The sequence below is a fragment of the Moschus berezovskii genome, chromosome 3 (assembly GCF_049115385.1).
Source record: "Moschus berezovskii isolate FMDL1 chromosome 3, NW_MosBer_1.0, whole genome shotgun sequence".
NCBI classification, from domain to species: Eukaryota; Metazoa; Chordata; class Mammalia; order Artiodactyla; family Moschidae; genus Moschus; species Moschus berezovskii.
The window spans coordinates 109312527-109327278 of record NC_142462.1 but is presented as its reverse complement, the minus strand read 5'-3'; the positions used below and the strand labels follow the sequence as shown (position 1 = coordinate 109327278).

The following is a 14752-nucleotide window of genomic DNA, read 5'->3' as shown; positions in this document are numbered from 1 at the left end:
CAACTGAAGCAACTTAACATACACATATTAATTGTTATCACTTTTAGACATTATCAGTTGTCTTCTGATCATAGTCAATGAGGGTTTTGTACTCTTACATCACCTGATTCTCCTCCATCTCTCAGTACAGGCATATAATTCAATAATCAAATTTCAACACTATGTTTATATAAATTCCATCTACTTCAAACATCACAGAATTTACTATATTTGCAATCCCTTCCCTGTTCAGTTTTGATCTTTCTTGCAGTCAGAAGTGTTATTGTTTTCTCACTTTAAGAGGGTTTCTAAGTTAGGAGTTCAACTTTTCTATATCTTTTCCTCTCAGTTTATATCATGGTCCCATTGTTGGGAACAACTCTCTTGTATGTGACTCAGTATTTACTGAGTGTCTACTTTTTCAATTTATCCTATTAGGTGTTAAGAGATATAGAAACATGCTCTTTGGCCTTTTGCAGCCTAGAATTCAGTTAAGAGACAAGAGCTGCTGCTGCTGCTAAGTCGCTTCAGTCGTGTCCAACTCTGTGCAACCCCATAGATGGCAGCCCACCAGGCTCCCCCGTCCCTGGGATTCTCCAGGCAAGAACACTGGAGTGGGTTGCAGTTTCCTTCTCCAATGCATGAAAGTGAAAAGTGAAAGTGAAGTCGCTCAGTCGTGTCTGACTCTTAGCGACCCCATGGACTGCAGCCCACCAGGCTCCTCCATCCATGGGATTTTCCAGGCAAGAGCACTGGAGTGGGGTGCCATCGCCTTCTCCGCAGAGACCAGCGAGGTGCACGTGAAAAGATAAACAGCACAAGCACGAGGCAACGACTGAGCACTGTCCTCTGTGCTCTGTGATATGTGTGGAGTTAACAGGACCCATGGGAACGTTCTGGAGCCAGAGGCTAGAGGCACACAGAAGATTTTCTGGGGGGCACCAGGCCTAAACTGGCTTTGAAGTCTCATCAAAGCGGAGATAAGAAGAGAATATTCCAAGGGAGGGGATCAATGAAGAGATAGTCCTGGACCCCAAACATAGGAAACATCTTTGAACAGGACTCAGTCTCAATTTTCTCATTATTAAGATGCAAGGAGAAGCTGGCAACTGGTACGATGGTTGTTTGAGAGAGAACCCCTAATCTTAGGAAATAAACACTGAAATACTTAGGGATAAAGGGCCAAAATGTATGTAACCTTCAAATGGTTCAGAAACAAACAAAAATGGATACAGTGTAGGATATTCCTTGCACTATTATCATTTTGGGACCCTTTGGAACTTTGTAATTATTTGGCAAGTTATAAAGACACCTTCAAGAACTCCATCTTAAGGAAATAATCACATTCATATAATCTTAATGATTTAAGCAGAAGAAAGAAAGAAAAGAAATCAACTTAAATATTCAACAAAAGGAAAATGGCTAAGTAAATTCTATAGTATTTCATGCTGCCAGGAGCATGGATTTTTCCAGTAAATTTAAGTCTCAAAAGAAAATGATCAAAGTACAATGTCAAATGAAAAAAACGGAGGATAAAAGCCAGCACATACTATATAAATCCAATTATGTATCTATATAGACATTAAAAATTGAAGAAAATATACCACAGTATTAACAGTAGTAAGATTGAGGGTAATTTTATATTTGTTTTCTATATTTTAAAGTTTTCCATAGTGAACAGGTGTTTTTCTAATAAGAAAATGAACATAGTTTTTTAAAAAGCTAAAGAAAATAACATTAGTGGACAGACCCAAGGTTGTTTTCATAATTTTTAAGGACATAGCTCAGTTGGTAAAGAATCCGCCTGCATTGCAGGAGACCCCAGTTCGATTCCTGAGTCAGAAAGATCTGCTGGAGAAGGGATAGGCTACCCACTCCAGTATTCTTGGGCTTCCCTTGTGGATCAGCTGGCAAAGAATCCACCTACAATGAGGGAGACCTGGGTTTGATCCCCGGGTTGGGAAGATCCCCTGGAGAAGGGAAAGGCTACCCACTCCAGTATTCTGGCATGGAGAATTCCATGGACTGTGTATAGTCCATGTGGTCATAAAGAGTCGGACACGACTGAGCGACTTTCACTTCACTCACAAGATAAAATTGTTAATGTTTATTCTTTGAAATCATATTCATAATAGGTGTTTTTTAATCTGTTAAAAAGTGGAGAAGACTATTTACCCTATAGAGGTATTGGCAGGATTAAATGAAACAATCTTTGTAATGTGCTTAGCCAACTCACTGGAAAAGACCCTGATGCTGGGAAAGATTGAAGGCAAAAGGAGAAGAGGACAGCAGAGGATGAGATGGTTAGATAGTATCACTGATTCAATGGACATGAATTTAAGCAAATTCCAGGAGATAGCGAAGGACAGGGAAGCCTGGCATGCTGCGGTCCATGGGGTCGCAAAGAGTCGGACACGACTTGGTGAGTGACAACAAAGCAGCACAGCACCCGCCCAAGGTAGAATATATATATGTAATATTGTTGTTGTTTAGCTGCTAAGTCATGTCTGACTCTTTTGTGACCCATAGACTGTAGCCCACCAGGCTCCTCTGTCCATGGAATTCTTCAGGCAAGAATACTGGAGTGGGTTGTCATTTCCTCCTCCAGGGGTTCTTCCCGACCCCTGGGGTCAAACCGCAGTCTCCTGCATTGGCAGGTGGATTCTTTGCCACTGAGCCAGCAGGGCAGCCCATATATGTAATACACACCATAGCTAGCTATTTTCATAAACCTCATCTCCCTGCTTCTTGCTTGCCAGCCTGTAGTTGACAGTGAGTTTAGTCGGACGGGGGCTGGGCCCCGCGTCGGGCAGGGGTGACCCACCCTGGCCTCCGCAGGTGGCGGGCGAGTACTTCAAGAACACCACGCTGCTGCTGGTGGGCGTCATCTGCGTGGCGGCGGCCGTGGAGAAGTGGAACCTGCACAAGCGCATTGCTCTGCGCATGGTCCTGATGGCCGGAGCCAAGCCGGGCATGTAAGTCACACTTAGTGCATCTCCCCAGCTCCCAGTGGGCCCCCTGGACAGTCAGAGGGCTATCCACTTGAGCTTTTCTACCAAAAGGGATGGGAGGACACCAGGGCCATGAGGCTCCCTCCTCCCCCTCCAGGGAGAGGGACTGTGACCATGGAACGGAGACTTTAGTGTCCTTTATTGTCACAATCTAAATAACCTGAGTAGCCTAGACTCCCAGTGCAGCAGGTACAACATCTAAGGGGCTCATTCAATAAAACAAGATGAACCAATGTAAACTGTTTCCCAACCTTTTTTCTGGTATATCAGGTAACAAGCTGGACGAGAAAGTGGTGTCTTCTCCTCTGTCATTTGAGGAGGCGTGGCAGTTTCCTGCCATCCACCCCGAGTTCTTGTTGTCACTGGTTCAGACCACAGGCCTGTCAAACGTGGCGTCTGACCCGATCTGCAGTCCCTCAGCTGTCTCCTCTTCTCTCTTTGCTGTCAGGAGGGGCACTTGGGAATGTGTAGGAGGTCAGGATTGATGGTGTTGTGTGAACTCACTCCCACTCTATTCGATAATAACCCTGCCCTTCCCTTTGGAATACTGTCCTCACCTCCTTCTAGCTTACAACTTTCTTGCAACCCTTTTTCCCTGGCTCCTTTGGGAATCCAACAGAGTCTAAATAAATAATATGGTATTCGTTTTCAACATTAGTCATTAGGTTATAATTCAAAAGATGTTCCCGTCTCCCACTTAACCACAGCTTTAACTCAGCATAATTCTCAGTAATACCCCCTCACTCGGTACTAAGCTAAGTAATACCCCCTAACTCAATAATAACCTAATACTGTACCCCACACTCGACCTGCTGGACAGTTTGGCACTTCCACACATGATACTCGGATTCTGCAGCTCTTTCAAACCCCTGAATACCATCTTTGAGAATGTTTATCCCATTGTGTTTCCACTCGTCTCTGTTCATCACACCTTCCACCCCCGTGGGGCCTTCTGTTTGCTGGTGAGGGTCCAAATCAGACAGAGTGTTGTCTCCATCAGCCTAAACAGAGGCTCCATTGGGGCTCTGGCACCTACCCAGTCATGATCCATAGGACAGACATGCTGGCCCCAAACTCTGCACAGTCGGTGATCCCACCTAAGGTGATCCACACGGGATGTCTTTATGTTGACTTCTCTTATGGAAATGAGAACTATATGTGTACACACAGTGCATGTTTTCAAAGTCAAGGAGAACCTGAATGTTATCTGTTAGCCTTTCTCCAAGCCTCAACTCTTTAAGACACCAGCTTGAAAAAGTGCACACAGTGAAATTGAACACTGCGGCCTTTGAGGGCTAAGCTTTCAACGTGTTAGCAGTGGAACAAGTAGTGGGCGGAACCATGAGCCCCATCCATTCATCTCTATTCAGTCACTAATAACTATGGTGACATGACTGCAAAGCAAGGAATGTAAAGGTATTCAGAGGTTTGCTGGCTGCAAGGGCCAAAAAAGAATTCCTTTATACCCACACAAAGAAACACACATCATCACCAAGCTAACGTCACCAAGCTCTCTCCACAGAGAGATGAGGAATCAGTTAAGTCCATGCCCTGTGACCCTATGACCAAAGCTACTCTTTGCTTCAGTTTGTTTAGTAAGGGATTTTTTTGGTGCGGGGTGGGGGGGATGCCAAGGCCACACCGGCCCAGGAAGTGAGCTTCATTCATTCAACACGTCTTCACATCTTTAATGTTTACTCTGTGCCAAGCCCTGGGAGTACCAAGTTTATGACGTAAAACCCCAGTATTCTGGATAAACGCCAGCACCGGTGGGTTGGGAGGAGGCCCTGAGGGAGCCCCGTGAGGTCAGAGGCTGGGCCTGGGGAGGTGGGCATGCTGTGAGGCTACCCCCCGCCGCGACCCCCTCCCTGCCTTGCAGGTTGCTGCTCTGCTTCATGTGCTGCACCACGCTGCTGTCCATGTGGCTCTCCAACACGTCCACCACCGCCATGGTCATGCCCATCGTGGAGGCCGTGCTGCAGGAGCTGGTCAGTGCCGAGGAGGAGCAGCTCGTGGCCGGCAACTCCAGCGCCGAAGAGGCCGAGCCCATCAGTACAGTTTGCTGGAGCTCACCTCCCCCTTGCTCCTCCACCCCTCCTCCAGTGACACCTCCCAGCTCGGCACTGCTCCCACCGCATCCCCTCCCCTGCTTCCCTCCCCTCGTCTTCTGATGCCCCCCTCCCCTGCCCTTTATCCCCTAACCTCCAGCCCTGCTCATCCAGAGGTTCCCTGTGACCCCCATTCCCAGCTGTTCCTTCTTGCCCTGTGTCCAGCAGCCTCTGCTGCTCCCTGCCCCCGGATGCTCAAGGATTAGCCCAGGACCCCAGGCTTTTGACTGTGTCCCTGAGTCTCACCACATCCTCAGAGCGGAGGGAAGGGGAGTTGCCAGGCACCAGGCCCAGCGGGAGCCTGCATGCCCCTGGGTCCCCCTAGTCCAGCCCCAGCCCGGAGCTCCTGCCCTTCAGGGTCAAACCCTGACTCCATATCTCACTTTCTGGTTTCCTTTGCTGCTGTAGATCTCGATGTAAACAACAGCCAACCTCCCCTGGAACTCATCTTTGTCAATGAAGAGTGAGTATGACTGCCCTCTTCCCAGGCGGAGCCCGCCAGGTCCATACCAGAGGTCAGGAAAGAGCCTGGGGAACAGCCCTTTCAGCTGGGCGGGCCACACTAGCAACTTGGCACACCACCACCACCCCACCACCACTTGCCCCGATTTCCTCTCTGCCCAAGGTCCTGACAGCAACTCCCTTCAAAACTGGGTACTGCAGGGCTGAGGGAAGAGGGGGAAAGACTACGCTGAACCTGATGGGACGTACAGACTGTGCATACATCTCCCAAGTAGAATCTCATCTAAATTGATGTCCCTCTTGGGAGAATGATATTTTAAAAATCAATCAGTGAAGAAAGTCTTGCATATTAGATATCGCTGGAGACTCTTAGAGAACCACAAAGTATTTTACAGGAATTAGATATGGTCTTACTAGATTTGGTCTTGTTACATACGGCAAGGAAAAATTAAGTGGCACATAGGGGATAACGGGACAGTTGGTGAGAGAGCCACGTGATGATGAAAACAAGCTTTTTTAGAAAAGGAGAAATCTGGTCTCAAACACTCATGTGAGGCGGATTCATGAACAGCTGATTTCTTTTGGACATCTGATATCAATATGTGTTCTTCAAGGAAGACTGTGATGAACAGGACATTTTAAAAGTTGGATTTGTACTAGAGCTCCGTTATGCGATTTGCTCTTTTCATTAAAAAAATGGGGAACCCACAGTGAGTGAGGCCAGCACTATGTGGAGAAACAGATGCAGGGGGGCCCCTCCTCCCACCTGCCTCCGATCATAACACACTGGCCTTCCCTCCCCACCCGTGATGATGTCTCAGGCAAACCCCACGGCTCCTTCCAGATATTAGAACCATCTCATTGTCAGATATTCGGCCATCCAGTCCAGGCTCGCGTCAAAACTTCACTCTCGTGTGAAGCTTCTCCCACACTCTCGTGCTCACACTCAGCCCCTGCTCAGCCAGGTCTGCCGGATGAGAGGTGACCGTGAGCGGGGCAGGCAGCTGGCTTTTTCTCTCCGTCTTCCTCTACCTTGCCCTCCCCTCACCAACCCTCTCTGCTACTTCTGACTTCTCCAGAGTCAGGACAGAGGCTGTAGGGAGCAGGAAAGAGACAGGGGCACAGAGGGTCTTGGCTGGAGGTACTGGAGAGTGCGGTCAGTGCCCGGGGACTCAGGTCCCCTACTCTTTCCCACATCGGGCATTTCCCTTCAGCGTCTACAGTGTCCCCTGGAGGCCACTCTGCACAGGGCCCGATGGCATGAGCTGCTCTTGGAGAGCTGCTTGGCCCCCTTGGTTGTGTGTTTAGGTGGCTCACTCCCCAGCCCCTTCCATGTGGGGTTGCCTCTGTGGTGGGGCCTTTTCACGGTGAGCAGTGGCCCAGCCACCTTCCCTGTGGGCCTCCCCTCAAGCAAGAACCACTGGACATTGAAAGCACCAGCTGCTCCTGGTGCAGGGGGCCCTCTCCCTTCTCACTCTGGCCTCCTGGGCAGCGCTCACTGGGCTCTTGCCCTTGTTCTTTTCCAGATGAAAACACATGTCCCAAACTCCAAAGCCTCCAAACTCAGGGTGTCCCTGGACTCTCTCAGCAGCACTGGGGGTGGGTATGGGGGTGTGTCCGGGGAGGGGGTTTCCAGGGTTGGGGGTGGTGTGAGGGTAGCAGGATGGCAGTCTGAGGTGTTCCTCACCAGCCTCCTCACCCGATTTGGGAAGGAGGACAGGGAAATATCACAATACTCCCTCCAAGCTGACAACTCCCTCCAATGGACGTTTCCCTTCGAGCTCCACCAACTCCTGATAGAGCCTGGAGAGGGGTGACGACCGCAGGGCCCCACGTCCTGCACGTGTGTCCAGCACCTCACTGGCTTTCCCAGTGGCTGAGCTCACGGGACCCACTGTCCTCAGAGCTAAGATAGACCAGAAACATGCCTTTAGTGCGATGTGGAAGTCAGTAAGGCTGGTGTTAAATCCCCACCTTCCTCTCTCCCCAAGGCAGAGCTGGAGAGAGGCCGGGGTGGGAGGGACTCGGCACCCGCGGTGACTCCCATCCTGCGGGGTGCAGCAGCTGCTGAGAAGCTCGCCCCTACCTCCTGTGCCTTTCACCACCTGTGGCCCTGGCCCTCCCTGCTCCTGTTCGCCTGAGAGAAGCATTTCACCTTTCTCCTTCCAGATGGTCTGCCAGTAAGACCACAGTCCAGAGCCCCAGGCTCTCCAGGCAGGCAGACACGTTCCTCTCTGGCACCACCTCTCAGTACTCAGGCCCACCGGTGAAGCTAGTAACCTCCCTCTGCCTAGATTCCTACCCTGTAAATGCAGGTAACAGTACCTGCCCCACAGATCTGCTGTGAGGATTAACAAGGTCGTGAGGACTGAAATCCATTCTTGAGCGCTCAGCTCCATGTTAGCTATTATGAGGAGTCTCGGTTTCCCTTCAAATGAAACACCCTGCCCTTGTCCCCACAAATCCTTACTACATCTCTCCAAAGTGAGAGTCGTCTTCTTGGTAGCCAAGAACACCCGAGTCTAGAAGGGCCCGTTACACCAAACACCAATGTGTGGAGAATCCCCATCTCAGCCATTCTGGGCCACTGCTGTTTTCCCACCTCCTTTGTTCTCTTACAGCACGTCGAATGCAGACTTCAGTTCCCTGACACAGAACAAGGTATGGCCTTGGGTTTCTTCCGTGCTTTGAGATACTTAACAGACCCTCAAGATAACTCACGGGGCCTTCCCTGGCGGTCCAGTGGTTAAGATGCCACCTTTTCACTGCAAGTGTTGCAGGTTTGATCCCTGCTTGGGGAACAGAGATCCTGCAAGACGCAAAATGCAGCCAAAAAAAACAATTATACAAAAAAAAAAAAAAAAGGTAACTCAGAGACAGAGATGCCTGGCAGCTTGTCGAGAGCCCAGTGGCCTTCTCAGATGTGAGGGCAGAGAGGTGCTCACCTGAGCCTGGACATGTGAAGCTTTGGGCAGTTCTGAACCCCAGGCCTGGTTTCTGGGCTTAGCTTCACAAAGGGACAGGCTAACTAACCTTTCCTCACAGAAACCCAATAGTCAGCCATCCACGGATTCACCCTTAAGACTCCTTTCAGGAGGGGTTCATTTACAAAAATCATACTACAAAAGGGGACAGTTTAAAGGTGAAAGTCAAGTTGCCCACACACTGCTCAGCCTTGCCCCTTCCCCTCGGGCTGGTTTTACATCACTTCTCACCTTGGTTGTGTGCATTTTCTTTTTCATTTTCTCTGTTAAAATGAAGGGTTCTTCATGAGCTAATGGAGTTCTAGAAAGCCAAGCTCTCCTCTAAGGATAGAGCCATGTTTCTCCAAATTTCAAAAACCCCTTCAAATGGGGTGCTTGGCTCCAGTCAGACAGGAATCTGTGAAAAGGAGGCTGGCACAGTGGGGATGGCACCTGTTAACCCTGGCTCTGCTCCCCAAGTCCCCAGGGAGGGGAGACAGAGGTGTGGCGCCCCCCAACCAGGGTGATCCAGTGGTCTCTCCAGACCCCACAGCCTCCTTCTGATGGTGTGATGGTCTTTGTCCCGACAGAACCGGAATGGTGTGCCCACAGTCACCAACTCTGCCAAAACAGCAAACCTCCCAGGCAGGAAGCAGCACCCATCCCAGGTAATGGAGCGGTACCTCCCGATCCTGTTTTCTTCGTGAAGCACCCGAGCTCCCAGGGGGCACTATTCCTGCAGCTGTGAGGGTGTCAGGCAGGCGGACTGTCACCAGGCCACTTCAGCCACCTGTGTGTGAGATCTGCGTGTGCCATGGAGACAAGGCATCCCACTCGCTGCTGACTTCGATAAGTTATCCCACTGCCCAAGCCCCAGTGTTGTCCGCTTTAAAACCGAGGCTCAGTCTAGATCAGAGGTGTTCACACTACTCCTCAAAGGTGCTTCAGGGGCATTGCAAATACTGTGTTCACGTATCCTGAGATTTTCAAGGCAACTACTTTTCTGTTCCCTGATTTTCCTGGTACTTTTATCACTGAAACAAAATGCAGAAGTAACACAGATGTGGAAGCTGGCGTCACTCTGCACCTCCTACTTATAACCCGAGATGTCAAGTTTCGGTGTTCATCAAAATCATCTCAATTATGTAGCATCCGCATCGTCATAAATAAATACCATTGTTTACTAAATACCAAGCACTGTGCCGGGCATGTGCTCTCTAGTCTTGGCTCAACGAGGTAGCAACTTTGAACTGCATTTTTACAGAGATGCAGAGAGATGTACCCAAGGCTTTGGAGCTAGTAAGAGGAGAACCTTGATTCAAGTGCACTTTCAGTTAAAACATCGATATATGCCCATTAAACGCCATATTTGTTTCCTCTATTGGAGGTCCGTGTCAGTTTTCATTAGGAGAAAGGATCATGGAAAACCACTGGATGAGAGACTCTCTGAAGTCTTCTCCAGCTCTTATAATCAAGGACTCTTTCAGGAGAATGTGGAAGGCTCCAGCCTTTTCCGGGCCCTTGTAGGAAGATGGTGCAGAGGTTATGGGCTTTGAGAATTGTGGCAGGGTGGCCTCTGCCCACCGGCCTCCCCATGGCCTGGCCTGGTGACATTTGTACCAGGCTACTCCTAGTCTCATGGGCCTGGCAGGACAGAGGGGCACTGGCTTCTTAAGCTCAGAGCTGAGATCAGAGGTCAGCAACCTCTGACCTTGAAAGGCCATCACATGGACCAAGGAGGGCCTGAACAGACCAGGGCAAGGCTGAGATTTCTACGCAAATTGAGGGGGAGGAGAAAAGAGGGGAGGAAAAATCAACAGGCAAGAAGGAAAAAGTGAGAAAGAAGGGAGGAGAGAAACACACTTTGACTTTCTGTCCAGTGAAAGCTGGACTCTTTCTATAATGCAAAGCTTATTTTTTAGTCATTTCTCAACCAGGACTGTATTGTAACTCCACAGAGAATAGCCATCTTCCATTTGGTACTTAAACATGAAGTGGAGAGCAGTCAGTTTTACTGGAATTCAAGTAAAAAACATAACTGTTAATATTCATAACAACAAAAATAACAATATTAATAGCTTACCATTTGTTAAATACCAGGAAGTGTTCCAAGTACTTTCTATTTACTCGTTACAACAACCTGGCAGAGGAAACTGGATTTTCCCCTTTTACAGAAGAAGAAACTATAGTTCAGATGGGGCTGCCCTAGCAGGTCAAGAGTAGAACTAGAACTGGGACCCATCTGACACCCAAGCTCAAAACATTTCCGCTGCACAATGGTCTTTCATGCTTTGTGGGCCAGAAGCCCAGGTTGGGTTAGAGAAGTTCACTGACTTTCCTTTGGTAGGAAAAGCCACCAGTCCTCACCCCCAGCTCCAGGAACCAGGAGCTCAAAAGAAAGTACAAGTCCCAGCACGACCAAATGATCTGCAAGTGCCTCTCTCTGAGCATCTCCTATGCCGCCACCATCGGGGGCCTGACCACCATCATTGGCACCTCCACCAGCCTCATCTTCTTGGAGCACTTCAACAAGTAAGTAATCCACTTGGTCAACAAGTATTTACAAACCATCATGTGTCAGGAACAGACCTGGATGCTAAGGATATGGCAGAAAATAGAATCAGAGCAGCTTTTGTACCAAGGGCCAGAGAAATGATTAAGTCATTACAGTTAAATGTGATGAGAAGGGTAGGTTTGTGCAAGGGTGGTGGGGGCGGGTGGGGGGGATCAGTCTAAAGGGAGGAAATGCCTCCCCAAAGAGGTGACATGAACGTAGAGACCTGGAGCCTGAGCTGGAGTAAGCTAGACAAAGGGAGATCTTCTAGACAGGGGTGGAGGAGGCTTGTAGGAGGCTCAGAGGCAAGAGAGCAGAGAAAATAAAGACAATGGCAGAGGGCGAAAGGAGGCCAGGGAGGTGGATGTGCAGACCACACAGGGCCTCACAGGGCCCATGAAGGAACTTGAAATTCATCCGAAAAGGCTGGGAGAAGCCTTTGAAGAATTATAGGCAGGGAGTGAGGTGATCACATTTACAGTTTTGAAAACTCATTCGGGATTTTAAAAGTGGACAATGGAATTTGGGAAGGAAAAGGCAGGAAGACAATCCGGGCTGCTGCGGCCATTGCACAGGACAGAACTGATGGCGGCCTGGATAACAGTGGGAGGAGAAATGGCCCAATCTGAGCGAGCTTCTGAGGTCGGATTAGGAAAAGCCTAAGAGAGGGAAAGCCCTGGACTCATTGTCAGAGCAGGGACTTCAGCAGCTGGGGAAACAGAGCTGCCCTTGACCTACACGAGGGTAAAGATGAGGAAATGCTGATAGGGAAGTGGACGTGTACAGGTGGACACGTTCCTGACTCTCAAGAGACATTTTTAGGCTAAAGACACAGATGTGGAATTGGGGTGGCCTGCAGAGCTGTCTTCGCGGGTAGGCCACCTGTGCCACCCCCAGGCCACCAGGGTCACAAGGGCCTCATGTGGGGTTTAATGTCCTGCTGTCAGTGAACAAGTGGTCCTACATTTGCCTTTTGCACTGGGCCCCACAAAGTAGATGATAGCTGGTCCCGGTGACTTGCATATGGAAACCGAAGCCCTAAGAGTGATGGAGATTACTCAGGAAGAACACACAGAGTAAGGAGATCAGGGGCCTAAACATTAAGCACAAACATTTAGGGACTTCCCTGGTGGTCCAGTGGTTAAGACTCTGCCTTGCAATGCAGGTGACATAGGTTCTATCTCTGGTCGGGCAACTAATATCCCACATGCCTCAGAGCAATGAAGCCCACACACCACAGCTCAAGAGTACAGGCACCGCAGTGAGAGATCCGCCATGCTGCAACTAAGACCCGTCACAGCCAAATAATAAATAAGCAAATTTTTTTTTAGAAAATCATTTAAATTAGACTAGAAAAGAGAGAATAAAACAGCATCACACAGAGAAGAGGAAAATCTAGTGTCATTCTACCCAAGGGAAGAAAGTGGTCCATATTGTTTAAAGTTGTTGAATGACCAGGCAAAGTAAGGACAAAAATGTATCCATTAGATTTGATGATATGGAGGTTACTGGTGATCTAGGCAAGAACAATTTGGTCAAGTGACCTGAAAAGAAGCCAAATTTCAGTAGTTTGAGGAGTAAGATGGAAATGAGGAAATGCAGAGTTGGCTGTGAAGGGAAGGGGAGAGATGGGGTGATAATAAAGGGAGGGTAAAGCATGGCCAATAAATGGGGAAACAATGGAAATAGTCATAGACTTTATTTTCTTGGGCTCCAAAATCACTGCAGATGGTGACTGCAGCTATGAAATTAAGACGCTTGCTCCTTGGAAGAAAAGCAATGGCAAACCTAGACAGAGACATTACTTTGCTGACAAAGGTCCATATGTCAAAGCTGTGGTTTTTCCAGTAGTCATCTGCAGATGTGAGAGCTGCACCATAAAGAAAGCTGAGCGTTGAAGAATTGATGCTTTTGAACTGTGGTGTTGGAGAAGACTCTTGAGAGTCCCTTGGACTGCGAGGAGATCAAACCAGTCCATCCTAAAGGAGATCAGTCCTGAATATTCATTGGAAGGACTGATGCTAAAGCTGAAAATCTGTGAAGAGCCAACTCATTGGAAAAGACCCTGATGCTGGGAAAGATTGAAGGCAGGAGGAGAAGGGGACGACAGAGGATGAGATGGTCGGATGGCATCACCAACTCAGTGGAAATGAGTCTGTGCAAGCTCAGGGAGACGGTGAAGAACAGGGAAGACTGGCGTGCTGCAGTCCATGGGGTCACAAAGAGCTGGACATGACTGAGTGACTGAACAACAAAACAGGGTCAAGAATGGGCTTTTAAGACAAAAGACATTTAAACACTGATAGGAATGATTCAGATGAGAGAATAATGAAACACTCGAGAGAGGGGATGACTGACAGAGTGATGGCACTGAGAAAACAGGTGGGGGTGGGATCCAAAGCAGGGAGAGAATGAAGGAAAAGGGAAGAAAATGAGGAAGGAGATGGGAGGGGGAAGGATCGATCAAAGTTTAAGACCTGAGTCCCCAGGATCTGAGCTCTTCACACCATAGTACTCTGCCCAAGCTCTGAGTTTCTGCCCTTCTGGTTTAGTTTCTGGAACAATTCCTATTCCTTTAGTCTATGTCTTGGGTGGTAAATTTATCAGAATCTTTATAAATTAAGAAGAAACAGATCTGAGTTATTCTCCTGAGTGCGACGTGTACACTTCCATGATATCAATTTTGGTTGTTTGGATGCCATTTTAGCTTATTTCATAATTCTTGGCTGGGCTCAGTACAGCTGCAGCTGTCAAGTGACTTCTCGATAATATATTACCATACTTTTATCATTAGCTGTACTGTTAACTCTGCTGTATGTCTTCTTAAGGACCATTTAGCTTCAGTTCAGTTCAGTCGCTCAGTCGTGTCCGACTCTCCGCGACCCCATGAATCACAGCACGCCAGGCCTCCCTGTCCATCACCAACTCCCAGAGTTCATTCAAACTCATGTCCACAGAGTTGGTGATGCCATCCAGCCATCTCATTCTCTGTCGTCCCCTTCTCCTCCCGCCCCCAACCTTTCCCAGCATCAGAGTCTTTTCCAGTGAGTCAACTCGTCACATGAGGTGGCCAAAGATTGCAGTTTCAGCTTTAGCATCAGTCCCTCCAATGAACACCCAGGATTGATCTCCTTTAGAATGGACTGGTTGGATCTCCTTGCAGTACAAGGGACTCTCAAGAGTCTTCTCCAACACCACAGTTCAAAAGCATCAATTCTTCGGCGATCAGCTTTCTTCACAGACCAACTCTCACATCCATACATGACCACGGGAAAAACCATAGCCTTGACTAGACGGACCTTTGTTGGCAAAGTAATGTCTCTGCTTTTTAATATGCTATCAAGGTTGGTCATAACTTTCCTTCCAAGGAGTAAGCGTCTTTTAATTTCATGGCTGCAATCAGCATCTGCAGTGATTTTGGAGCCCCCAAAAATAAAGTCTGACATTGTTTCCACTGTTTTTCCATCTATTTCCCATGAAGTGATGGGACCAGATGCCATGATCTTTGTTTTCTGAATGTTGAGCTTCAAGCCAACCTTTTCACTCTCCTCTTTCACTTGCTAAGTCACTTCAGTCGTGTCCGACTCTGTGCAACCCCACAGATGGCAGCCCACCAGGCTCCCCCGTCCCTGGGATTCTCCAGGCAAGAACATTGGAGTGGGTTGCCATTTCCTT

General features: G+C 48.6%; 1 protein-coding gene across 1 annotated transcript in view; it reads left to right on the top strand.

Annotated features, from left to right (window-relative positions):
* Positions 1-14752, top strand: part of SLC13A4 (solute carrier family 13 member 4) — a 43360-nt gene that overhangs the window by 17334 nt on the left and 11274 nt on the right. The window contains exons 3-8 of the mRNA XM_055421321.2: positions 2818-2954; positions 4870-5042; positions 5507-5561; positions 8182-8221; positions 9114-9191; positions 10871-11055. Coding sequence (XP_055277296.1) covers positions 2818-2954; positions 4870-5042; positions 5507-5561; positions 8182-8221; positions 9114-9191; positions 10871-11055 — 668 coding nt within the window. The remainder of the gene's footprint in view (positions 1-2817; positions 2955-4869; positions 5043-5506; positions 5562-8181; positions 8222-9113; positions 9192-10870; positions 11056-14752) is intronic.